Raw genomic sequence first — 25,350 nt, forward strand, 5'->3', positions numbered from 1 at the left:
TCTTCACTGTAAGGAAATAATCATAGGATTGGATGAAGACTTACTGAAGATGGGAGAATACACAGAATGGTTTCCCTCCTTGTTTCTGTTTTTTAATACATAAGAATAGTGCAGTAATCATATTAGCATGGGAAAGCAGCTTCAGGAATCCTCTGAGAGCTGCAGGACCTTCGAGAGAGGGCTAGTTAGCTATTTGGCAGGAAAAAGCAGCATTCTTATTGCCTGTCAACTCACACCAGCTGAAAGAGAAAGTCCCTGTAGAGCTTTTAAAGGCTAAGAACAAATGGGTAGAGGCCCCGTGCAGACCGAAGTCTGAGGCTCTGTCATAGTAAGTACTCAAAGCCTAGTTTCCCATCCTTTGAGGATATGAATGTAAAGATTCTCTTTAGATTAAAAGAGAAACTAAATTTTGGTTTAACAGTAACTGATCAATTTGAATTAGGTGAGTAGAAATGATTTACTCTATAAAAAGGTATTAGCATAACATTAATTCTTTCTCTGTATAAACACCTTGATTTAACTCAAAACACTGTAATTTGTTTAAGTAATTGATATGATTACATTTTTTAGGGTAAAGCATATTGGGCCAGCAACTGTGCTAACCTGGTTCTTTTAACTATTGGTCATTGAGGAAAACCTCCAAACCCATTAAGAGATATAAGCATTCCCCAGTGTCATCTGCCTGAATTTCAACTGGAATGGTGAGGAGCAAAATGCAGCTTCTACAGGGCTGGTGGACCTTGCCATTCCAACTCACTGGGTCACGGCTAATAGCCTGGTAGTGACAACTCTCTTACCAGCAGGGCTTTTGGACAATTCTGATTCAAGCCTTGACAATTCTGATGATTTAGCTTTGTGTTCATTGACGGTGGGTGAATTTTCAATGGGCTGTGGTCTCGCAGTTAAAACTTCTGAGGGAGAAGAGTGCCCATTAATTGGAAAAGAACCAGAAGCCGTTGGCTGATGTGCTTCATTGTTTGCTGCACTTGGGCTTGAGGCTGACTGATGTAAAGGCAAAGGCTTTCTGTACTGGAGAGGCTTAGGGTCCTTCCAAAACTCACCCATGTCCCTTACTTCTTGCGTTCCATTCTTCAACCTATCAAATTCCAGAACACTGAATTCTCCCACTTCCCGGCCGCGGATTAACCCCGGACTCGACGGGAGTTCATCTTTCACTGCAGAAAATCTCACATGCTTTAATGGCTCCAGTGAGTTTGAGGAGGTGTCATCTTCTAAAGAATGATCCTTCTCAGAAATTCTTTCATGAATGGTTAGGCCAGGTGACACAACCTTGCTTTTGGAGTCAAAGTTCTGATGGAAACGAACAGTTTCTGAGTCTGTGCTGCTGGAGCTGGAGTTGCGCTTGAGGATCCCTCTCGGAGCCCCTCTTGTGTTCAGGGAGTCCGTCCTTTGTCTAGGAAGAGGCTGGTTATCGTCTTGCTTTAAAACATGTGAAGTGTAGATCATTTTCCTGGCTTTTGGGATTGGAGCTTTGATTTGGGATCCGCTCTCAGCGCCTGTAAAGGTCTGCTTTGGTTTCTCCGACTTTGGGCTTGAAATATCCAGATTGGACGACTTTTCTTTTAACTCTGACAATTCACCTGAAAATTAAAACACATTAAGTGATATATCAACTGGAGAGTAACTGTTATTTAAAACATCTACTATAAACTTAAGTATTTAAATATTAAAGTAGGCAGTGTAAGTGCAGACCTAATTAAAAAGCATTTAAAGATTCATGCTCAGACTTCATTCAACTGTACGTTTAAAATTATTGTGCTTTACATACATACTTTGAGGTATTTTATATTCAATAAAATATTTTAAATGAATTTTTAAAAATTCCTCATGGAGGTGAAGGAAAAATACAGAAGTTACTTTAAGAATTCACATATGCAAACCAGGAAAAGGAACTCAATTAAAAAACAAACAAACAAACAAACAAAAAAACCCTCAATACCTAAAACAAAAATTAACTTTGTCAAAAAGTTTAGGGAAAAAAAAAAAGGTAACATATTCCAGTGACTTTTTTCTGTAAAATAGTTTATACTACATAAAGTATACTCAATGGAGAGGGGAGAATACACTAATATTAAAACAGGCTAATTGACACTTTTAACTCCACTTTCAATTGTTAATTTTCTATCCCTTATCCAATTGTTAATGCTTGTGGAATTTTCTTACAGTTACTTTTGAAGAGATTAAATTGTTTAGTGTTCTTAACAGCATGGAAGAATGGTAAAATTCCATTAAGAGGTAGACTTAATTAAGTACACAAACCTGATCAAATGCTCTTGAGGGACTGAGCTGATAATTACAGATTAGAAGATCATAACATTGTCAAGTGGCCTTTTTCTCTTGAGGCGAACTCTTTTAATCTTAAACAGAACCGTGTCCACACATGGTAGACATCCAATAAATGCTGCTAAATAAGTGACTGAATGCCTCTGGTCAAAAAATGTCCCAGTTCACTGAGGGAGAACCCAAGGCATAGAGGTTATACAAGTGTCAGCTCCAAGGCTGGAATGCAGTTTCTAAAACTTCTGCTTCCTTCCCTCAGGCAGAAAACCAATGGGCAAAGCAGAATAAGAAAACCATCAGGACCTTTCACTTTCTCTTAAAAGTTATTTCAGTTAAAGGAACTCTGAGAATTTCCCTTAGTCCACAGATAACAAAGATAAAAATATCTAGTCCATAAAAATAATATTTACCCTCTTTTGAAGTCTGAAAGAAACCAGCTCTTCCATTTTTTGACTGCTCATTTTTGGTTTGTTGAGATAAGTGATCTTCTGGCAATTTGGAGCTGTTAAATGGATTCTTCCTTTGCTGAGGAATAAAACATTGTTTATTAAACTCATTTGAAATGTCATAACAGCAACTCAGTGTTAGCAAATGCTTATTATCTCCAATACTTGATTGTTTTATCCAGTAAACTCTATCTGGCATGTCTGAAAAGTGATTGCCCTGGTTAATCAGGTTAGCATAGAATATATATGTTATGCAATATAACAACATTAGATGAGAACTAGGCATTCAAATCTATACCTCACATTTTATAGCAATGAGAAAAATTAGGCCTGGATAAATCAAAAAGCTGGTCAAGATCGGGGTCAACCTGATACTCTGATCAGAACAGATTCCCACCAAAGCTCTTTCTACCAACAAGACTCTCACTCTGCTAGATTAAAGCCATATTGAATATAATTGTAATTGACCTTTTCCATAAGGATCTAAAAGATACTTATCAAGGTATCTTGAAGTATTTCATATTCACTATTGTAATTATCAATTCTAATGAAGAAAGGGTATCAGTAAACAGATTTTTTAAAATTTATATGTGACTGAATATCAGTGTTCACTGTCTATAGTTTTATATATTGGTAATTCCTTCCCCCAAGTAGACCTCTAACAGAGAGTCAGGAAGCTATAAATAGTAATAAGGATTGACATGGAACTAACAAGCTACATTCCACATGGTTAAAAGAAGCAGCCCCCAATGGCTTCAGACATTTTTTTCTCTAGGGAAAGAAATCTGGGTCTTCAGCATGGTATACCAGCAACATGGTATTCATCAACTATCAAACCACAAGAGTGACTTCTTATGTTAAATAGTAAAAATTATCTGTATTTGGTATAAAAAAGTACTACAAAATCTTCTTTATTTCATGGTGCTTTGATAAAATGAGAAAAATGGCATTCCACCAAAAATGAGATTTTTGAAGTTTGAGCTCAGCCTACCTTAGTGGCTGGAGACATGGCTGACTTCCTTGAGTTTTCCTGGGACGTATCAATCACGGTAGAAGCTGGATTTACCAAGCTGGAATTGCAAAAGAAACAATAATTCAGAGAATAAAACCTCACCCTTTGAGGAAGCATAAATCATGCCTCTAAAGCCAAAACCTATTAAGGCAGGATAGGAAAGGAAGTTTGTAAAATCAAACTGCTAGCAAGGGAGTGGGAGTTGGGTTTTAAGATGATTAAACAGTGAAGCAAAAGAAATGGCAGAACGGAAACAAAAGACAGGCACAAGACAAGACAAAACAATCAGAAGCCATGAAGTTTATATCAAGGTACCAGGTACACAGGAGGTTCACAATTTAAATTTGTAGAAATGAACTTGTCTCAAAGTCAGAAGCTAACATCAGGTGCAGACGAAAGTGAGCGAATGATCTCAGGGGGAGCGAATGATCTCAAGGTCATTGCTAAAATGACGCTCCAAAGAGTTTTAGGGCCTAATTCCATAGGCCAGGGCAGAGAGTCAGTGCTTGTTCTAATTCAGGTAGCAAATAATAAAAGGGAAGACTCAGGTGAGATGAGTGACTCAGCAAAGGAATAGAAGAAACAGAAAATCTAAGAGATGCTGTGCAGGGAGGTTGGTGGGTTTGGGCAACTTACTGAGAACTTTCAACCCAACTCTGCAGGCTGGCCAAGTGAGTTCTTGTTCAAATACAAGAGCCAGAAGGACAAGCATAGCATCCAGAAGATGGGGAGAGGCTGGAAGCCTGGAGCTGGCTTAGAGGAGTGAGGCAGGTTCTCTAGACAATGATTCCCTACTGGGGGGACAGGACAGCTCCAGGACAAGAGTAACCCCAGAGGGAATGGAGAAAAGTGAGTTGACCAATCTCCTTCTTGAGCAACTACTCTCTTGGCTACCGAGTAAGAAGGACAAAAGAAGATCATAGTGGTCCTGGATGGGGTAGAAATACACATGCTCAGACTTCCTGCTCTGGTGGTCTTGCCTCGGGCATAAGTGGTGAAGTCACCGTTGGCTGAAACCATGGTGCCTGGTGAAACTCCACCAGTTCTTTTAGTGGCATCCCAGAGCCAAACACTTGGAAAATGCCTTGGAGGGTGCTGGCTTTCCACCCCGCAGCAAAGGAGCTAGAGGTTGGGGAGAGGAGCAATTTTCCCCAGGGCCACAAAGCCTCGCTGAAGATCACTGTCATGAAAATTGTGGGCTAGATGTTCCTGCAGCTTCATTTACTTTCATTCCATCTGCACTTCAATTGTTATTTTTGTGCAGATTTAGTCCCAGGAACAGGCTGACATTTTGAGGAAGCCATTCTTCCTTTTGTTACCCTCCTCATTATTCCAGAAAGGAATTACAGTAGATGAGACAGATGTATATAAAATATAGTCTGATCACATGGATGTGAGAAAGGATGGGAAAAAAGGATGAGGAGGGGAGAGGAAGGGAAGAAGAACAGGAACTTATAATGGAGACAGAATTAAGGCTAATAGAAAAACACATTACAGGAGCTTATTCTTACAACAGGTGGGCACAAACTTGAATCAAGTTATCTAACAGCCAATATGAAAAAATAAATCTGGTCACTGATAGAACTCCGAGTGTCCATATAATTTAAAAAGGCCAATAGCTCAGGACTAGAAAGCAATTTCTCTTTAGTGTCATTTTAAAAAGCTAGTGAGTAATGCAAAGAATCTTATAACAAATGCTATGCTTGGTTTCTTAGAATGTTTTGTATCACCTCCCTTAGTAAACAAAATAGTCACATAATAATCAGTGGACCTAAGCTAAGTGCTGATGATGGTCAGGGTTCTCCATGGAACACCTGTCTTTCCTTGCCACCTTCCTCCTTTCCCTTTCCCACTTACCAAGAACAAAATATAAGCAGAGCCTCTCATTCTCCTCTCTCTGCTCCCTGGAAATCCAGTTCCTGCACCTCCAGGCCCCCAGCCTTACACATCATGTTGTCTGTCCCCTCCTTCCCAGAAATAAACCACGCTCACTAAATTCCATCCAGCTGTGTATTTCATGTCCACTCTGCAGCCTCATTCTTTGTGTAGATATCTTATCTCTCGTAGTAAATTGGGAGATCCCTCAAGAGTATCTTGACCATCTTTATGTCCCCCACAATGCCTTGTACAGTGTCTGGTACACAAGTAGTAAATGATTAAACAAATGAAGGCCAACTGAGCCAGTGGCAGAGAAGGCAGCAGTAGACAGGTAACCATATTTTTGTTGTTGTTTTGTTTTGCTTTTAATCCATGGTATTTGCCAAACTACAATGAGGCATATTATTTAGGTTTTAAACAAAATGCCTTTGTTCCTGCTATTCAGAAAGCAAAAGAGAGGAAGAAATGAGGCATTCAGAACACATGGTCAGACAACAAAATACCAAGAACACACAGCATTTACTGGGTTACCTGTGGTTGAGACTAGGGGCAGGGGGGATGGGATGAGGGTGGGATACCTGGTTAACTATAGTTCAGAAGCCTGCTTAATTAGAAAAAATTAAGACAAGAGTCTTGTGCCTCAAACTCTGTCTTTGAAAACACAGCTACTTCCAAGATTAAGCTCTGCTTTGCTTCTCTCGAGAAATACAGCAATGTTTTGCTTGCCTGTCTTTTATTGGGCAATCATCACTACAATAGTCATCTTATTCTCAACTGATCTTTGCAACAACTCTATGAAATATATATACTTCTCCCCATTTTACTCGTAAGAAAGCTAAGGCTTGGAGAAGTTAAGTAAACTGCCTGATGGCACAAAATGAGTTAGTGAAAGAGCTGGGGATTTGAACCACGTGTGTCTGACTCTGACTCCAAAGACAATCATAATGGCTAGGCCATGCTGCCTCTGATTTCTCACATTGCTAAAGCAGTGATTTGTGGCCAGAGGACTAGAGTAATGTCCGATGACTCTTACATTTGTCATTACATTTCCACCTGTACTGGCATCTCCTTTATTTCTGTTAACTGTATTAACCTCACATCTGACCTTCTGACTCCTGAGTTCTATTCCCCTAATCCATTTGGGATTCCACCACTAAACTGGAATGGCCTAAAATACAATGTTGATCTTGTCCCTTCTGCTCATTACTTTTCCCTGGATTCTCAAGGCCAATGGAACGAAGTCTGAACTTCTCAGGAAGGAATTGGAGATGTTCCACCATCTGCCCCAATATACCTTCCCTCTCCTTCTTTCTGTTGATTCTTCATGCCAAAGTGGTCTGTCTACGCACTGGCTTTAAAACTCATCTCTTTGCTGTCTCCACTCGACCTATTCCTCAGATTCCCCCTCAAGTGTTTGCTGTGTTCTCTTTGCCCTAATCTTCACTTTCTCTTCAAGCCCAGTCCAATTCTCACCTCCTTTGTGATGCTGCTAACTGAAAGTGGGTCTCCTTGTCTCAAATCTTACAGCACATTTTATTGGTATTTTGGATTAGGAATTTGCTCCCTCCCTGGCACTATTTCTTATGTGATCAGGTATTCTTATATGGATACATTATTTTACCTAAGAGAATATAGTCTCTTTATAGGCAGACACTGTGTCTTTTGTGTCTTAGAATCCCTCTCAGAGGTCAATAGATTCTGTCCTGCATATAAAGATATTCAATACATTCCACAAGATGAGGTTTTTAAACCTTATAGCAAGCTAAATTTCACACCCCATGCACTGTAATTTCTTCCTTCAGACACCGTTCAAAAACTACCTGCAATTCTAGAAGAAACACTTAAGCAAACTTTATTTACTTCGTTAAGAAGATTATTAAAATATTAGACTACGATATTGGCATTTGAATTTCTCTCCTAAAAGTGTTTGCATTTTAATGCAAGTCTTTGAAGACTTAAAAAAAAAAAAAAAAAAGAATGTTAGCTAGCTGCTGTGGTGGGTCTCTTGGGGAAGACTTTACATCAATCTTAAAATCACATCACACAGGCAGCTGAACACTCCATTTGCTTCTATGTTCAACCTAAAGTACTCCAAGTTTCAAACTTTAAAAAGCTTTTCCAGCTTAAATATTAATAGCATCTAGAATCAGAAGCAAATTCTCCAAGTGACTTTTCCCTGTGTCTTCTGTTGTTAATCTCTCCCTCTGGACTGTGAGCTCCTTGGAAGCTAACGCTGTGTCTCCTCCCCAGCACCAGCTCTGTGCTAGCACACATGACACGCAGTGAAGCTTGAACACATGAATGAACAAATGAAGAAATGGCTCAGAGATAACACGAGGGAAGAAAATTAGGAAATATGCTGTAAGCCTTTCAAATCAGTTTTTTTTTTTTGAGTAAAATATTACTTCTCTGGTGCTACAGATTTATCTAACACAAATATTCTCATCCAAATATTCTCATCGCAGATGTCACAGTGTAAATATTCCTACCACAACTGATCTGGGTAAATCCAAGACCGTATAGGATTAAGAAAGATTCTTTTAAGAGCTTAATATAAGTGACTCTACGGAGCAGGCATCTAAGAAATAAGACGGCCATATCACTGGATTGCCATCAATCCAAGGACAAAAGATCAAATGCACTGTCCAGAGGTTGGCTCATCACAAACGAAGCTCAAAATTTCCATCCAGACAGGCTTACGTTATTAAAAAGTCAAATATTCCTTAGGGTGGAATGGATGTTAGATCTCTTCAAAGGAGAAAAAAGGAGGCCACCAGGCAACTGAGGGATGTGAGCTAAGAAAGGATGTAGGAGGAGGAACCAGGAGGGGAAAAGAATCGGGAAGTTTGCAACACACTGGAGAAACTATCATTTTTTAGAAGATTGGGCTGGTCCTGCATGTGGCCACAGAGCTAAGGCAATATAAGCTACCAGAAGGACCAGTCCTCAGAGAGGTGGTCCTAAAGGAAGAGATATCAGACACACAGACACACAGACAGACAGACAGAGAGAGAGAGAGAGAGAGAGAGAGAGAGAAACTAAAAGGTCAGTCCACTTCCAGGCTCCTTCAGACCAAAGAGGCATCTAAGGCCCTGGTCAGTAGAGAGGCTCCTAGACTCCCAGTGTTTCCTGAAGCACCCAAACTTCTTTTACAGAACATGTCATCATAAGTAACAAAGGAGGGGCTTCTCTCTCCAGAGCAGGCCTAACTCCATAATCAGGCCACATTTTACCTTGTTTAAAGGCAGAGCCCTGAACACAGGGGAAGAGCTTCTCACATTTGCATTCTGTATTCCCCACCTTGGTTCAACCATGTCCAGCAGATTATCATGTACATATTCCACAATTATCTGGGGGGACATGATGTGCTATCAAGGTGTGATTCAGGGACCAGTTCTAGCTGTGAACTGTTTGTTACTGGTTCACTGTGAGATAAGTACTGAAATGGAGAGCATGCATTTAGAATCATTTATAGCAATTTGCTGAGACCTCCCTGCACATGATCCTGTACTTTGCATGCCTTTGTTGATTTCTGTATTCCTTTTTTCCAGTATTCATTTTTATTATATTTTATAAAAGGTACTAATCTGTGGTAATTTGAAATACAATTTTTAAAAAATCAAAACACTGATCCTTTATGCCAGCCTGTGCCAACACTGCCCACAGTCTAGCCAATGCCACCCTGCTGAAGCTCAGCAACCAGAACCACGACTGTGAGCATTTGGCATTTTCCCTTTGCCGGAGCCTCGATCTCTACCCCTCTGTTCATCAAACCTCTCTCTACTTCCTGGTGTGACAGGTATAAACAAAGATGAGTTCCAAAAGAACACAGGTAGCTTCCAGTGTTTGAGTACATGCTCAGTACCCACAGCATTTTCACTCTTCGCAAGCAGAAACCCCAGAAAACTGTGCCCACAACAGAAAGAAGGGCTCTTGCCACAGAGCCCATTAGAAAAACTCCTTCAGAAACTGCACTATCCAGTCACTGTTGCCTCACAGTCCCTGACTCCTGGCTAAGAAAATATTGACAGGTATTGAGTCATTGTATTGAGGTTCACTTAGTCCAAAAGTACAGGCCCCAAAATACACTTAACACGCCCAGTTCCCAAAGGTTAAAGTATAGGTGAGAAACACTGCAGGAACTTGATACTGAGTAAAGTAGTGGTTTCTGACACAGAAAGGAGGAAGTAAACAGCAGCTCCATCTATAGCTCTGGAGGGTTACCCCCCATGCTATGTAATGAGCAAAGCATGCCGGGTCCATCTAACGTTTTTATTCTTGCCTTCCCGACCATACCAAAGCTATGTTATAATAACATAATTAAAATGCCACCTGGAGATCGCCAATTTTCTTTCTTCCTGAGAAATGCTAAGTGGTTCCTACGCCTCATTTCGTTTAATCTCACAACATCCTATTGAGGCAGCTCTGTTCTGATTTACAGATGAGACCTGAAAGACTCTCTGAGTTGACATAAGGAACGCAGAAAAAAAAATGGAGACACAAATCATGGAAACCTGGTAGCCTCGACTTGAGGAAAAGGGGGCCAATACCCGCCAGCCCACATGGGATCATGAGGAAGATGGATATGGCTATCGGGCAGTGGTACCTCTGTCCCACAGACTGTTGGAGATGAAATGAGTTCCTGGGAGAAGGACAGGAAGTCCTTCTCTAGATAAAACTGCGCAATGAGCTAAGTTTATTTCTGAACCCCCGCCCACATTTTCTCCTTTCTCCTTCTGTGGCACTTGTACTCTCTTCCCTTAGTCAGTGCTCTGGTGTCCCCACCCCGCCCCCATCAAACCCAGCTCTTAGATGCTGCTCTCAGGTCCTTGGTGGTAAAACTAAATGCCTGTGTTCTCACTTCCAGAATTTCTATTACTTCAGGTCTCATCTTTCCCTATGGAAGGAAGGCAGGCCTTAATCCCATTAGGGGGGTTGCAAACAGCTTGTAAATGGGGAGTCGCCAAGGGGAAAGGGGTAGTGTATTCTTCACACCCTTTCTTGAGCTTTCTGAAACAGCCGTGTGTATGTGAGAGCCCATGCTTCCATTCATTGAGCATCTACTATGTACTAGGGACTATGTGTTAGGAATTCTACATTTACTAGCTAATTAAATTCTCAATAATCCTGTTAAAAATCATTATCATTCCCATTTTACAGCTGAGGAAATGAAGGCCTAAGAAATTAAGTCACTTCTATTCTAGTGCAAGGTCACAGAATCAGTTAGTGACTACTGTTAAGGTGTTCTAACCTCTAGCCAACATGGCCTCTTCAGACATTACAGACATTAAAATCATCCCACAGGGAAAACAATGCAGCCTATCACTCATGGAAAACAAAATGAATTCTCTCCAACAGGGAAATGGATAAATAATGGGCACCCTAACGGAATCAGTATTCCATCACCCATGTGACGTAACTACTCATATTTAACTCTGAAATGCCTTTGGGTGCCTGTATTATAGACCCTCTCCCTTTCTATAAACTATGTTAGAAGCATTCCTATTCCCGATGGGTCTCAGTCTTAGATCCTGACTCAGTGGGTCCCACCAGTGAATTCATCAACGTCATCTCAGTTTGGAGAGTCTGAGGTGAATTGTCTTCACCAAGGACCTATAGATAAATGCAACTGCCCTCCCACCCAAGGGTAACAACTCTGTCTCCAAGGGGAAGACACCAATGAAAAGATCCTTAAGTACCTAAAAGCAAATCATCATGGTTCAAAAAGTTAGCAGCAATGAAGCCTCACAATCAGCTCCTTCATAAGAAGGATGCACAAATATACATTTAATTGGCCAGATGACAACATGCATGAAAAACACCAAAAAATCAAGACTGAAACATTGAGGACAACCTGTATCCTTAAGAGGCATTTACTGAGTACCTACTACTCAGAGCCAGGTATTCTACATACATCATCACTAACTCTCACCATAGCCTTTCCTGGTATATACTATCATTCCTATATATAGTTAAGAAAAGAGACACAGCAAGGTTAAATAACTTGCCCATGGTCAAATGGCTAACTCGGGATTTGAATTCATGTCTGTCTGGTTCTCATGCTTGAACTTCTTCCATTGCACCAGGCTGTTATAATTTGATCATAGTTCCCCTCTTCTCTGAAATTACTTATTCCCCTCTCTTCATTCTACTCTAAGGAAAAATCCTTGGTACAAATGAAAAACAGTTATTGTTGCTGCTAGAAGATATCACCACTTAATATTTTAATTTTATTTAATATTCAAATTTATTAGAAATTCTGGAAGCTGGGAAAGAGTATACCCAGGTTGTATCCAAATCAAAGCCCAGAATTTTTTCAGACATGCTCCCTTTCCTGTGCCCACAAGACCAGTCTGGCACTGACACTCATAGCCCGCCACTTTGCCTTTACAGCACACCAAGCCATGAATCCCACATGCAGCCGCCATGTCTTACCTTGGGCTTGCAGTTCCTACATCTTCTTCCTGCTCTTCTACAACACCGGCTAGCTCTGGGGGGAGGAAAGTATCTTTGTTGACATTATTCACCCAGCTTTCCTTTGCCTCGTTTTCTCTGTCCTTACTCTGCTCAGCTGAAACAGGAAACAATAAAGACAGGAAGGTTATCTCTCACCTCCTGACCTACAATTCTTATATCAGCTCTTATCACTGAAGACTCGAACCTGAACTTCAGGCCTTCCCTGAGTGCCAAGGCAATCAGTAATGAGTCTGAAGACCTGGGATCAGAATATCTGCAAGAGAAGTCAGTAGATTCCTCTGATATTAGCTCCCCTCCGGCCCCAAGTAGAGTCTCCTGAGAGCATGGGTGTACCTTTAAACGTGCAGGTAACTCCAGAGACAACTGAAGTAAGATTCGGACTGCCTCTGACTCTGACATGAATTGGTGTCAGGACCAAATGTGTATGGCCAGGGGACGCTCAGGGCAGGAAGTCCTCATTAAGACAGAAGCACCATCAGTACCAGGCTTTTACTGAACATCTGCAATGTGTCTGACCTAAGGCTGAGCTCTGGGATACAGAGGGGAAAAATACTTCTAGTCTGGGATGACTCTCTCCACTGGCGCCTCCTCCTCCTCCCTGTCTCTACATATCCAAATTCTACATAGTCCTCCATACCCAGCTTAGATGCCAGGGCCCACACAATACCTCTGTGCTCCCTCTTCAAGAAATAACCTCTTTTGCCACTGAACACACAGGGCTCTTTACCTGTATCTCTCAGATAATTAACATCAACAGAGTGATGACAGTGCCAGACACAGAGCTAAGTTCTTTGCATGAATTATCCTAGAAGGAGGGAGAGACTTTCTAAGTTTGCAGGTTTGGAAACAGAGGATCACAGAGTTCAAGAAACTTGCCTAAGGCCACATAGCCATTAAGTGCCAAGAATACTTTCATCAGTGTTATGAAGATGAAGCAATATCAGGTCTCCCAATTTCCAAATATACTCACATTCCAAGGTGGTATTCCCCCCACAAGTCTCTTTATAAGTCTAGTTTTTTTTTTCAATTGCAAAATCGAGTCCACAGGACCAACTTGCACCCCTCAAGATTTCTGAAGGTCTGGATAGCTTTCAAAATCAAGAGGCCTGTGATCAATACATGGCACATACTAAGCAGTCTGCTCTTATTTGCAGAGAGTGTGGCTCCGAGTCAGAAAGACTGAAACCCCTGCTCTGCCATTTGACAGCTATATGACCTTGGCCATGTAGAACTTTACATACACCATATACAGAATGGGGATAATAATACCTACATTATAAGGTTGCTGCTACAATTTGAAATAATAGAGAGTAAATATCTATCATATATTAGATGCCCAAAAAGGTGACAGTTATTCTCCTTAGTGAGTACAGACTAGATCTAGACAGAGGCTGTGAATCTTGGGGGTTCAGATTCACAGTGACTAGTCCAGAGTTAGCAGGTACTGGTAGATATTTAATGAACTCAACAGAATTCTAAAGAAGCCTTCAGAATACTGTCTCTACAGTCCTTTAAATGATGTACCTGGTTAATTAAAGAAGTACCAGATGTCAAGGTCATTGAACAGGGAGGCTAATCTCTTTCTGTCTAAGCTCTTCGCCCTATTCAGGAGAAAAGGTTCTGAATCTTCGGAATTAAAAACCAAAGAGAGAAGAGGTGGTAGATCCTTATAAGTCTCGATTGTCTATGCTACTACTACTCAACATGGCATCGAAGGGTTTCCCTTTGTCCTTCTACACCACACTAAGCCACTCCGCCCCACCCCCATCCATCCAAATACAGGGCAAGAAAATTTTGAGCTAAAGGGCTACACATTATGCAAAGTGTACCTTTAAATGATTTCCCTCATCAGATTTTAGTAATGACTCTGACACCCTTCTCCTTTCCCGACTCCTTCTTCCCTAACAAATGCTGGCTCTAAATGTACTAGCCAAATCAACTCACCTGCTACCTGGAGCCTCTTCTTTCTCATGGATGCTCTGATGATATCCGTGCCATGAATTTTGTCTCTGTGCCTTTTTGCCTTGGCTTCATAAAACCATTGGCCACTCATATTCTTCAGCTGCTGGTCATCTTTAATTTTTTCAGGCAAATGTCTACAAAAGGAAAAGAGCTTTACTTTGCTGAGAACCCACAGTAAACAAATGAGTTCACTGTGACACTGCATAAAGCAATTCGTAAACACACAGCCAAAATGAAGCTCTTAATATTTTAGAAAATTCCACAAACCTCCCAGATGACTAGCAAATGTAAGTTCCCCTTTGAGAAGTCAGAGAAGCCAAGGCTAGCATTTTTTAAAATTTCAAATATTTAATCCATGATTCCCAGATGATGCCTGAAATTTCTCAATGGCAGATTCACTTTTTGGCCACAGTCTTCTGTGTCCACTATTCAAATGCAAATACCCTGGGGAAAGATGACATATTAAGCTTCCTTAAGCCTTGGTAGCCTTATCTGTAAAAAGGGGTTAATAATAGTAACCCACCTCATGGGATTGCTATGAAGATTAAATTAGCTTATGCATGCCAACCACCCTCCCCGCACATGCCTGGCACCTAATAAACACTCAATGACTAACTGGTGGGGTAGTTAGCAGCTTATCAGTCCTTTCCATTTCAGTGAAATGAGTTTACGAAGACTTTCCTGGAAGCCTGTGGGAGACAGCACATGATGTCCCGGGGTCTCGATCTCAGGGAAATGAATACTGAGAAGGCAGGCTGCAATCAAGAAAGATCAAATTTATGTGAGTGGGGTGGAGAGTGGAGGCAAAGGCAGAGGCAAATTCCGTTTATGCAGACACTGCTTTTAAGGGTTCCGCAATCATTCGCGCTCACTGAAAAGCTGAAACCTAAAAAACGAACCAAGTACTGCCTTCCTAAAACATCCCTAATTTAGACTGGCTGCAAAAACATTGTTCTGCTTCACAAGCCTTTTAACCTTTGTATCTCTCTATCCATCTCAATAAAATGAGAACCACAAACTCTATCTTTTCTTATTCATAAAGATGCACTTAGAGTAAAGTGGAATAAAAGCCTTAAGGAGACTTTGAACTCTTGGACGATAATGTGCTACATAAATCCAGGAGAGTTTTATGATTGTCATTCAAGCAACTACGCACTTCCTGAAGTAGCAAATCTAAGTGTTTTAGCCGAGAACGTGTATGGTGGCCGCACACCAGGGTTGTGGCAGGGCTGGGCATGACGGCTGCACACAGACATACCTGGGAGTGCAGGAAACAAGAGGGACAGTTATCTTGGGTCTAGCAACGCCATTTTCCTCTCTCCCAAGTGTGCCTGGAGACTGTCTGTCTACCCGGAGTCCAACTCTCTGCTGGAATTTCTTCTCCTCTCCCAACTACCTAAGAAGTGACCCTATCCCAAACACGCTCAGTCACAAGCCTTGAACACACTGCCATGACAGCCCATCGCCAAATCCTGACAGAGAGAGTGCGATCACTTCATGGTTCTGCATCACCAGAGAGGTCACGGATCTTATTAAACATGTCTAATGGTTTCCCATTGCCTAGGTTTTCAGCAGAGAAACAACCCTTATGGGCTGCTGGTGGAGCTTTTGCCTTCTCTTCCCTAAAGGACCAAGTTTAAGTTGAACTCCAGAAGAGAGAAGTCCTTCCAGCTCTCCCTATTAGAGAGTGAGCTTCTAGTGGCAGGGCCCGCTATCAATGTATCCTTGCTGGGTGTCTAGAAAAGTGCTAGTAGAGGGAAGGGTATCATCATATGAGGCCACTGACCACCTACCTGGCTTCAGGCTACCTTTTCAGATTCAGGTTCATTTTCCAGCACTTGCCCAGCACACTAGACTCCTTACTGTTCTCCAAACAGCTCTTTCATGACCTCCGTAAACATTAGAAGCAAGAAAGTGTGGCAGAAAGACTATGGGCTTTGGAGTCTTTCAAAATTAGTTCCAAATACCCATTCTGACTTTCTAGATGTGACCTTGGGCGGGTTCCTGAACCTTCTTCAGTCTTCTTGTTTGTAGAAAGGAGAAAATGAGACCTCCTCTGCAGGACTTCTGGGATGATAAAAAGAGGTGTTTACCTCAAAGTACCTAATAGTACCTGGATCTTGGTAAGAGGTCAGTAAGTGTGAATTCTCTCGGGATGTCTTTTCCTCCTTCTCTGTCCAGTACGTTGCTCCTCATCCTTCAGATCCAGCTCACATACCACCTAGCCAGGGGAGCCTTCCCCGATTCCCAAGGGCACAGTTCAGCTTTCTGTTCTCCATACTTCCACAGCACCTCCACGATAGCACTTACCACACTTTCCAATGATCTATTTGCACATCTGTCTCATCCACTAATCTGTCAACTGTGCCAACTCCTTGAAGGTGGGAAAACAAAAAACAAAAAGCTATACCTTAATCACCTTTATAATGCCAGCACCTAGCACACAGCCTGGTTCAGAGCTGATACCCCAAGACTGTTTGTCAAGTGAAAAGACCAATGAACAAATAAATGCTCAGCAGCCACCCCAGTCTGAGTCAGGTAAGAGATAAGAGAGATCCTGTCACTGCTGGGATTGGGTAAACCACAGTGTATCACAATGGTAGTGCCTTCTCTTGATGAGGCAGGATATCTCATCTCTCAGAGGAATAGGAGAAAAACATAATGAAATATGGCATCAGTCATCATCTTTTTCAAAGAGACCATAAGCCCTCATAGCACAACTTTCAATTTCTCCTCATAAGATTTATTTACTTATTTTAGCTGTTCCACTGAAATGAATTTTTACAGGTCCTTGTGCTGTTCTTGATCTGCTCCTGCCTAAATGACTGTCTGCAAGTCTCTGCTCACACCAGACTTGGTAGTGCACAATAGGAGTCAGGTCCATTGAAACACACGTCCCCTAGAAAAGCCAGTATCCATTAGAGTGAGGAATTAAGGTTGGGTTTCTGGCTCATTTCTTTTAATGTGGCAAAAGAATAGGAAATTCTCTCAAATTCAGTTAAGTGCTATTTATGTATATCCTAACAGGACAGTCACTGCTGGATTCAATCAATTTCTTTTTCTATCTTAGTCACTTGATCATTTTGAAAAACCCCGCTATCCAGGTGGTGCTGTTAAAATTTCTACCAGCCCATGTTGACCTCTCGTTTTTTTCTGAACTCTAATCATACCGACGAGATTAGCATTTGACTCTCTAATCACTGTATCATTTAGTTGAAGCGGAAGAAGGGTAGGTTTCTTCGGACCCATCTCTTACACCTTACTACCCTCTCCGCCCATGCATGTTGTGCTCAGCAGAGAGCTGAGGATGGAGAAGATGCTTAATAAACACCCGTGGGCTGGTGGGCAGAAGCAAAGGCAGAAGAAGAGCACTCAGCACAGAGAGAACACTGTCCCGCTGCCCTCCAGGCAGAACGTGCTGGTCATTCCCACATTCCTTCCACTATTACATACAAAGCATATTGTTTTGTACTGGGTCCCATGCTTGGCACTTAATATGCATCATCTCATTTAATCCTTACAATTTCACCACAATGTACAAAGAATTTACTCAATTATGAAAGATGGCCATCTTGTGTCCTCTATATATTAAAAGCCATATCTGTTAGTTTGTTCATTCACCAATCCATGAATCCCCTAACACACGCCAGGCACATGCTCGGAGCTGTGTATTAAAAAAATCTATCTACAGCCCTAACTGCCAATGTTCACTCCTGTGGTGCAAAGAGTGTAAGCACTTACAGAGGAGAGACAGAAGAGTAGGACTGCCCTCCAGGCTGGCCTCAACACTTTCCCCTCAGCCTACCTCCTTTTTCTCTTTTGTAATGACAAAGCACACCCCAGCTTACAGCTATTCATTATTGTTAGGCAAAGTCCCAACATCACTGGCAGGACCTGGTTGGTGTTACCTGGTCAATTGTATAAATATTAAAAAAAAAAAAAAATTAGCAGCTTGTCCAGAGAGGCTAATTGGTCCATTTCCCAGGTTTTTTTTTTTTTTTTTTTAACTCCTCAGTAGGGATAGTTAGACTATGTGATTTGAAATTACTCTTAGATGTTTATTTTGAGTGTGAGAGCTGGACAGGACCCTATATAGTTACAAATGGCCTCACTTTGTAGATGAAACAATTGAAGCCCAGAGAAGTTAAGAGGTTTGCCAAAGGTCACACAGAGCCGGGACCGGAAGCCAGCCTGACTCCTGGCCATTGCTCTATTACCCCATCCTGCCTCTGAGAGCCAAACATGATTTTGTTTTTTAAGATTGCTATCACATTCCTCTCTTTTTACAAAGGAATTCAACCTTTGATAGAGGATCTCAAAACCAAAACATGTGAAAACGAAATAAATTGCAAATGTTCCTTACAGTGGAAAACGAGGCATAACGTGTGTCCTTTGTGTCATGAACACATCATAGATCCCCACAATCTGCTGCAAGACAGCACAGCATGTGGGAAGCACAGGCTTTGTAGTTTGATAAGCAAGGCTTCAATCTTGCAAGGCACTTCGCCTCTTCCACCCTATTTCCTCGCCGTTGAATGAGTTCTGCTACACAATTATACAGATGAAAGGAGAAAATGTATGTGAAGCTCAGTGTACAATGTAGTTCCTTGACAAATGTTGGTTCCCTTCCCCTTCGCTTTGATAGAAAAACACCACCAGAGGTCCTGGAAAGCCATTCTTCAATGACGACTGCCTTCATTTAAAATAAACTAGGTCTTCAGGAAGTAGTTGAGAATCCTAAGATGTGGTCGCGGTTGAGATGGCGGTATCTATTGTGAGAACGCCCATCACCATAGATGTGGTTGCGTGTGCATGGGGTGGGGGACGTGGTGCTGGTGGTGTACAGATGCACATGGGCAATGATTTCCTGCTGGCAGCATGACGCGGGGTACAGGAAACGCCACCTCTGGAGTGTGTCATTTTCAAACCATAAAAGACTAAAATTACATATGTGTATGAATGGTGATGTTTCTTAAAAAACGGGGGTAGGGGCAGGGTGGAGGAACAGGGGAGAGAGAAAAAGAATCCATCCTGATGTCTGCTTCACTGCTGTTTTGTGAAATGTCTCCCCCTGGTAGTTAGGGAAGCAGGCTGGATGGAGATGTATGGTAATAACTGAGCCCGGAAATTGTGGCTACAGGTAAAGAGGCATCATGAAAGACAGTGACCTGGAACTGTTATCTTCTTACTGTACCCCAGAGACACCACAATAGATATTCCCTTGGATTCAAGTTCATGTTCTACCATTAACAGATTGAGTGATTTGGGAACTGGATATTTCCTCTGTATGACGCTCATTTTTCTCATCCATGAAATCAAGATGGGAGGTAACATATAGACTAACTAAATCATCTCCCAAGTGTCTTAAATTAGCTTGGATGTGAACAATTCAAAGCGCTGGATATACCAGGCATGGCAAACAGATTTCGGTTCAAATACCAAATCTCATCTGCGGCTACACTGAAAAGGATTCTGAGGCAGTGTCTGCTCTTAGTTGGCAACAGTCCTATAATTCATTAGTGATGTCCCCGTGGCTATGGGAGGATTATATTCCAAAGTCCATAATGAATTAGCATTGAAAGAAGAGTCTCAATATTAGTGGCAGTTTTGCCTTACTAGTGATGTGTTGCTTAGATTAATATTATAATGGTATAATTTATGTTTCTAGAGCCACGTGCTGCCAAGAAGGGGGATTGGAGCATTGCAAAATCATATTAGGGAAACAAAGTTAAGATTTAAAATTTGCAATTGATAATCCATAATGTGTATGAAGGCCATTATATAGTAAATCTCTTGAGGGCTGGGACCATGTTTCAATCACCCTAGAATTATCTTCATATCATTGTTCAGAAAAGTTCCCTATACTTAATAGGTGCTCACTTAAATTTCACTGCATTAAGTAACTGAGAGCTTTTAGGAATAATTTCCTCCTAAGGAATCAGACTAGCCACCAGAGACTTCTGTTCTTTTTTAGAGGCACAGTTGGAATGGTAAAAAATAAAATTAAAACATATTCATGACCTATTATGAGCTAAGAAGATAAAGAATTACTCTACTCAACTTTGGCTTTACTCCTTTAACTTTGGTACTATAGTTATTCCAAGTCTCTGAGTTGAGGTTCAGAGAAATTAAGTAACTTGTCCAACAAATTGCAGTTGATCAGTGGTGAGGATAGGATTCAAACTCATGTCAGTTTGACTACAAGTTCCATGCTGCAGAGTTCTTTCCCTGTGTCATGATAGAAGCCTCACTGTTTTTCTGAAAGAATAATAGGAATGTACAGCATGGGGCAGAGGGAACAGCAATGGACCGAGAGTTTTTCTTATTACGGCATTGGCACTGATTAGCTGTGCGGCCCTGAGCAAACCAATTCCCCTCTCTGGGCTTTACCTTCTTTAGTGTAAAATAACTGATGTGGACCAAAAATATCTCTTTTCCAGAGTATGTCTGATGGAAGAGCCAAGAACCAACAGCTGGGGATGCCAAAAGTGATAGAAAGCAGACACCCACTGAACAGCATTTTCAGAAACCGGAAATCTAGTTCTAGTTTCACCAGCCCAGAAGCAGAATGACCTCAGAACCATCCCTACACATCCCTTTCAGTCCTAAAGCATAGAGAGTATCAGAGCACGAGTCCTCTTATGTGGAGCAAGCCGTGGGTTGGGTTTCCTTCAGTGTCCACAGGCTACAGGCCTCGTGCTTACCTGACCCCCTGCACTCTGTCACTCCTCTCCAGTCCCAGGGTCCTGGATCTGCCCATGGCCAAGACCCATGAGGTGCTTTGAGCTAACTAAAAGCTCTCCCTGAATGGTGGTAACAGATTGGACTTGACTCACATCAGATTTTTCACCACCCTGAATCTTCTTCCTATCCATTTATAAAAGCCAAAATCAAGGGCAGCACCCGTGGTAGCTGCTGGGACACCATCAGAAACAGTGGATGGAAGGAGAGTCTGCAAACCCAGTGCTACAAAGGGTCTTAGCATTTCTGCTGTGGCTGTGGTCTGGCTGGTGCCAGAGGCTACACATTCACACCCCTCACAAGACCCAGTTGTATGGAGAACTTTACATCTTGGGGGATATTTTCATCAGCTACTGCAGGTACCCAAGAAGCACCTCCACTCTACTCATACGGAATCACAGAATTATGTGGAAAACTCAGCAGCTTGGAATGCCAGGTGTCAAGAAAAGATGGAAAGGAAGGATGAATCTCTCTCTGTAACCTGGTGAGATAGAGGAGGTAGAATTGCAGAAGTGGGAGGAACTGAGGGAACTTGCAGCAATCCAATGTTCATAGCCCCGAAATCCTGAAATAGGAAGAGGACTCACTGCTTTCTTCCCAAGTCTCCCCATCTTGTCTTGTCAGACACTAAAGGAATTTCCACTCCCCAGTATGCTTTAAGAATCAACTTATACTTTCTCTGAGCGGCCCCCTCCTCTTATTTCTAAAATGGGTATAACAGTTCTGTCTTGCCAAATATCAAGGTTGCTGTGAGGAACATAAAAGAATAACATTCATGAAAGAACTTTATGACTGTGAATAGGTAAAGGAGGATTAATGTTACCAAGAGGCTTGGATGACTGATTAGTGTAAATCCCCTGCCCCTCCTGAGGAAACTGCTCAAGGCACCCTCCTTGCCGAGAATGGGGAGCAGTGCCCCGTCCAAGGTGCACAGAGCACTGCAGGTGACTTGTGGGGAGGAGTATGACAAGTAAGGAACCCTGTTTGCATGGTCTCCACTACCTACAGCTATCTCCTGTCGCCATCACAGCTCGGTGTGCTACCTCGCACGGAGACAGCCACGCCCTTCTCCATGGCCAGGTCCCAGAATGGCCTGTTTGCTGTTCTTTTCTCAGGGAGAGGAGATGAAGTTAGCGAATAAGTACCCGAAGACCAGGATTTGATTCTCCCTTCTGACACCTATAGATTGTATGAGCTTGGGCAAGTCACCTGACCTGTCTCAAAGTCGATTTCCTCACATATCAGAGTGGGCGAAAATATATCCCCCCATACCCCACTCCCAACCGCACAAAGGTGTTGTGAGCTCAGAAGAAATAATGGGCATGTAAGCCCTTTGCAATTTGTTAAGCACTGTCTAGATATAAATGATTAATAGGAGCCAGAATCAGGAACTTTAGAATGCTTGAAGTGAATTACGGCACATTCATTTATAAAGCATTCATGTTTAGTTAGGGTCAAAAAATGGGAAATGGTTCAAATAAGTCCATTATTCATGATACTTGGATTCCAGGAAATAAGAACATGCCTTATGCTCCTCTTGGATAACTCCTGGGATGAGGATCATGCAGTTAATACCAACTTACATCGAGGAAGCCTTTCACTAGACAGCAGAGCCTGGACTCAAGCCTGCTCCTTCAGCATCCTGGTCTCATGCTCCTTCTACCACGTGGGTGAATGAAAGTGGCAGAAATGTTGACGTGGAACAATTGGGTCCCTCCCAACAAGGACAGTGTGTCAGAGTTGCCACTCCTTCTTGTGGGAAACCAACGAAAAACTGGCTCTGTCAGAGCCAATTTCAATTGCTACTGAAACCAACTCAAACATTTCTGAAAGTACGCATAAATGTGAGGTACTTTTCAATTTATTTTCTTTTAAAAATTTTAGAAATTTAAAATATTTCTAACTCGGTTATAATTCAGTTTAAAAAAGTGGATTCAGTTAAAAAATGTGGATATAAATATACGCACACATCCATATATGTAGATTTAGGTGTATGTATATGTTTGTATATATTTCATTTTTAATTCAGTGTTTAATAAGTTAAAGGAGCTTAGTTAGGTTTTTAATCAAGACTCTCTATCTGGCAGGAGTCCTGTGGGATAAATTAAGAGACACCAAGGAGGAAAAAGTTCCATCCAGGAAGTAAACCTAAAATTGGAACCCATAAATTCAGGCTCCAAGTCAGAACTACCACTTATGGTTGAGGAAAAAAAAAGTGCCCCATCTTCTTACCGACCGGCCCTCCTCCCCGCAGGCCTGAGGACCTCTCTGGCCCTACCTGACTCTCTCCTCTTCAGCCCTCTTCAGGGCAGCGTCCCTCTGCAGAACCTTCATGATGGCCTCTTGCTCCTCCTCCGTCAGGAAGCTTAAGTCAATCATTTTGAAAGGTGTACACAAAAATAACGGTAACAAATCTGGCTTAAAGTTCTCAAAGCTAAACAACTCTGACTGTAGGCCGGATGATTAAAAGATGCAAAAATAAAATGAAATAATATTTTGTTCGGTTCTCGAGCAAAAAAAGTCTTGTTTGGGCTCAGCAAAGGTTTTAGGTGGCCGATTGCAAAATCTCGAGTGCCCTTTCTGGTGAGGCAGGAGTGATCTGTGGGACGACGTCAGGAAGAGGCTCTCAGAAGGAAGCTGCATTCCTTGCCGGACAGGTCACTTCTACAGTGGCATTTCTATTCATGCTCCCTCTCTGGACCAGTGTTAGACACAGTTTGTCCTCCTCCAGTCCTCATCATCAATTCAAGGAGAGTCAGCAGCATCTGGGCATCATCTACCTGGGGAATCATGAGACAGTAAACATCAAACAGTGAGAGGCAGTTCCTATAAGTATTGCTCTTTATTACAATATTTAAAACATGCCTGGGGGCGGGGGGGAATGACCATGAGATGGTCTCTGAGATCAGGGAAACCAGTTCTGCCAGCTTCCTGAGCAAATGGCAAATGGTTCATGAAACATGCTTCAGCTCCATTCCAGACAGCCAAGATGGAGAGCACACAAAAATGCCTGTCAATGTTTAACAATCCACTGAGGTAAGGGTTGGTTGCAAAAAACAGCTGGTTCTCTCTCTGCAAACTCATGGGGTACTCAGCTAAAAAGTCTCAGTAAAGGTCAGTAGACCAGGGAGACATGATTCCAGTTGTCAAGTGATTATGGGTAAGAAACTAGGAATAAAAAATTCACAAATGCTCACTCCTTCATGAGTATATCCGTGCTCCGTAACGACAGTGGTGTTAAGTATCAGGTAGCTTGCACAATGGCGAGAATTGTTATGCTTCACCTGGTCCCACCTCTAACCTTTGCTGGGGCTGGAGCAACTCACCAAGCTAGTCTCCCTTCATTTCTGAGAAAGGAGAAAGAACACTTACTGGTATGTGCTATATAAACTGGGGGAAAGAGGCAAAATTTCAAAACACTCCACCATCCAAACTGAGCATTTTTAAGTAGGACGATATGCAAGAATCCTATTTTCTCTGAGGCATCTTAAACCCATGTGCAATGAAATGAAGGTGAGACCTGAAGAATGCCACAGCCAGACAAGACTTCAGAGATCATCAACTCCAGGATTGGGGTCCTTTTAACAAGTGCAGTACTGCATATACAGTAGACACTAAAAACCAAGTGTTTAGTAAAGTTTAAAGCAGCCCCACTTAAGAATTAAGTCAAGTGTCTACACTAGTGAGTCATTTTTATGAATAAATTCTTCATCTGGACAATAGAATTACTTGGAAGTACTCCCTCCACTACTTGCTTGCTAGCTATGAACCGTTAGGCAAGTTATTTCCCACTCTGAGGCTCAGTTTTCTCATTTGTACTTACCTGACATACCTCACAGTTTTTAAGAATTAAATGAAATAATGAACATAAAACAGCACATACCTTGCATCCTATACCAAAAACAGCTACCAAAAATATTCTGGCTCCCTTTCTGAGTTCATACTTTTGTTCCATCCAGCCAAATAAGAGTGTACTTAATTATATATTTTCTTTTTCTCTTTTGAATTATGTTTCTTATCTCCCCCATGAAGTTTGGCCTTCATGGACAGGTACTCTGATGACCTTTGTTTTATCTTCCTGTAGCTCCTTACATAATGTCCACAGAGACCACTCAAACAAATATTAAGATAATACTTTACTCTTTTTAAAAAACTTGCATGCACTTTCATAAGTTACTGAATACTTGTTCATTTGAAAACTACTCATCCTTCAAGATGAAAGTCTCCACCTCCAGGAAGCTTTCTCTAACTTCCATAGCCAGAGTTAAATGTTGTAGTGGATTCACTTATTGTTCCTAACTCTTTATTTTCTTTCTGAAACGGAACCATAGCACCATGTTGCCACTAGAGTAAGCAGAGTATTCATCTCTACCTTCCTGATGTTGGGCTTGGCCTGTGACTTACTTTAGCCAATAAAATGTTACAAATGTAATGTAAGCCTAGGCGGTAGATGTGCTTGTGTGGTTTGGCTTGGCTTCTTATTCTGCCATGTTCCATAAGAAGAGCTAACCCCAGGTAGCCATTGCCTCTTCA

General features: G+C 41.8%; 1 protein-coding gene across 15 annotated transcripts in view; it reads right to left on the reverse strand.

Moving 5' to 3' along the window:
* The window catches only part of SYTL2 (synaptotagmin like 2), a 94,867-nt gene that overhangs the window by 31,425 nt on the left and 38,092 nt on the right, over window positions 1-25,350 (reverse strand). For 11 of the 15 annotated variants that reach the window (XM_039848227.1, XM_039848226.1, XM_039848228.1 and 8 more), the window contains exons 2-7: window positions 23,096-23,597; window positions 14,059-14,210; window positions 12,073-12,208; window positions 3,739-3,817; window positions 2,712-2,826; window positions 798-1,601 (exon numbers count right to left, since the gene is read on the reverse strand). In XM_039848227.1, the coding sequence (XP_039704161.1) occupies window positions 798-1,601; window positions 2,712-2,826; window positions 3,739-3,817; window positions 12,073-12,208; window positions 14,059-14,210; window positions 23,096-23,196 (1,387 nt within the window). In that variant the 5' untranslated portion in view covers window positions 23,197-23,597. Of the gene's footprint in view, window positions 1-797; window positions 1,602-2,711; window positions 2,827-3,738; window positions 3,818-12,072; window positions 12,209-14,058; window positions 14,211-14,343; window positions 16,451-23,095; window positions 23,598-25,350 lie in introns of all 15 variants that reach the window. The other 4 variants (XM_039848229.1, XM_039848219.1, XM_039848218.1 and 1 more) reach the window with 3 other exon arrangements.

This window comes from Pteropus medius, unplaced genomic scaffold (assembly GCF_902729225.1).
Source record: "Pteropus medius unplaced genomic scaffold, Ma_sr-lr_union100, whole genome shotgun sequence".
NCBI classification, from domain to species: domain Eukaryota; kingdom Metazoa; phylum Chordata; class Mammalia; order Chiroptera; family Pteropodidae; genus Pteropus; species Pteropus medius.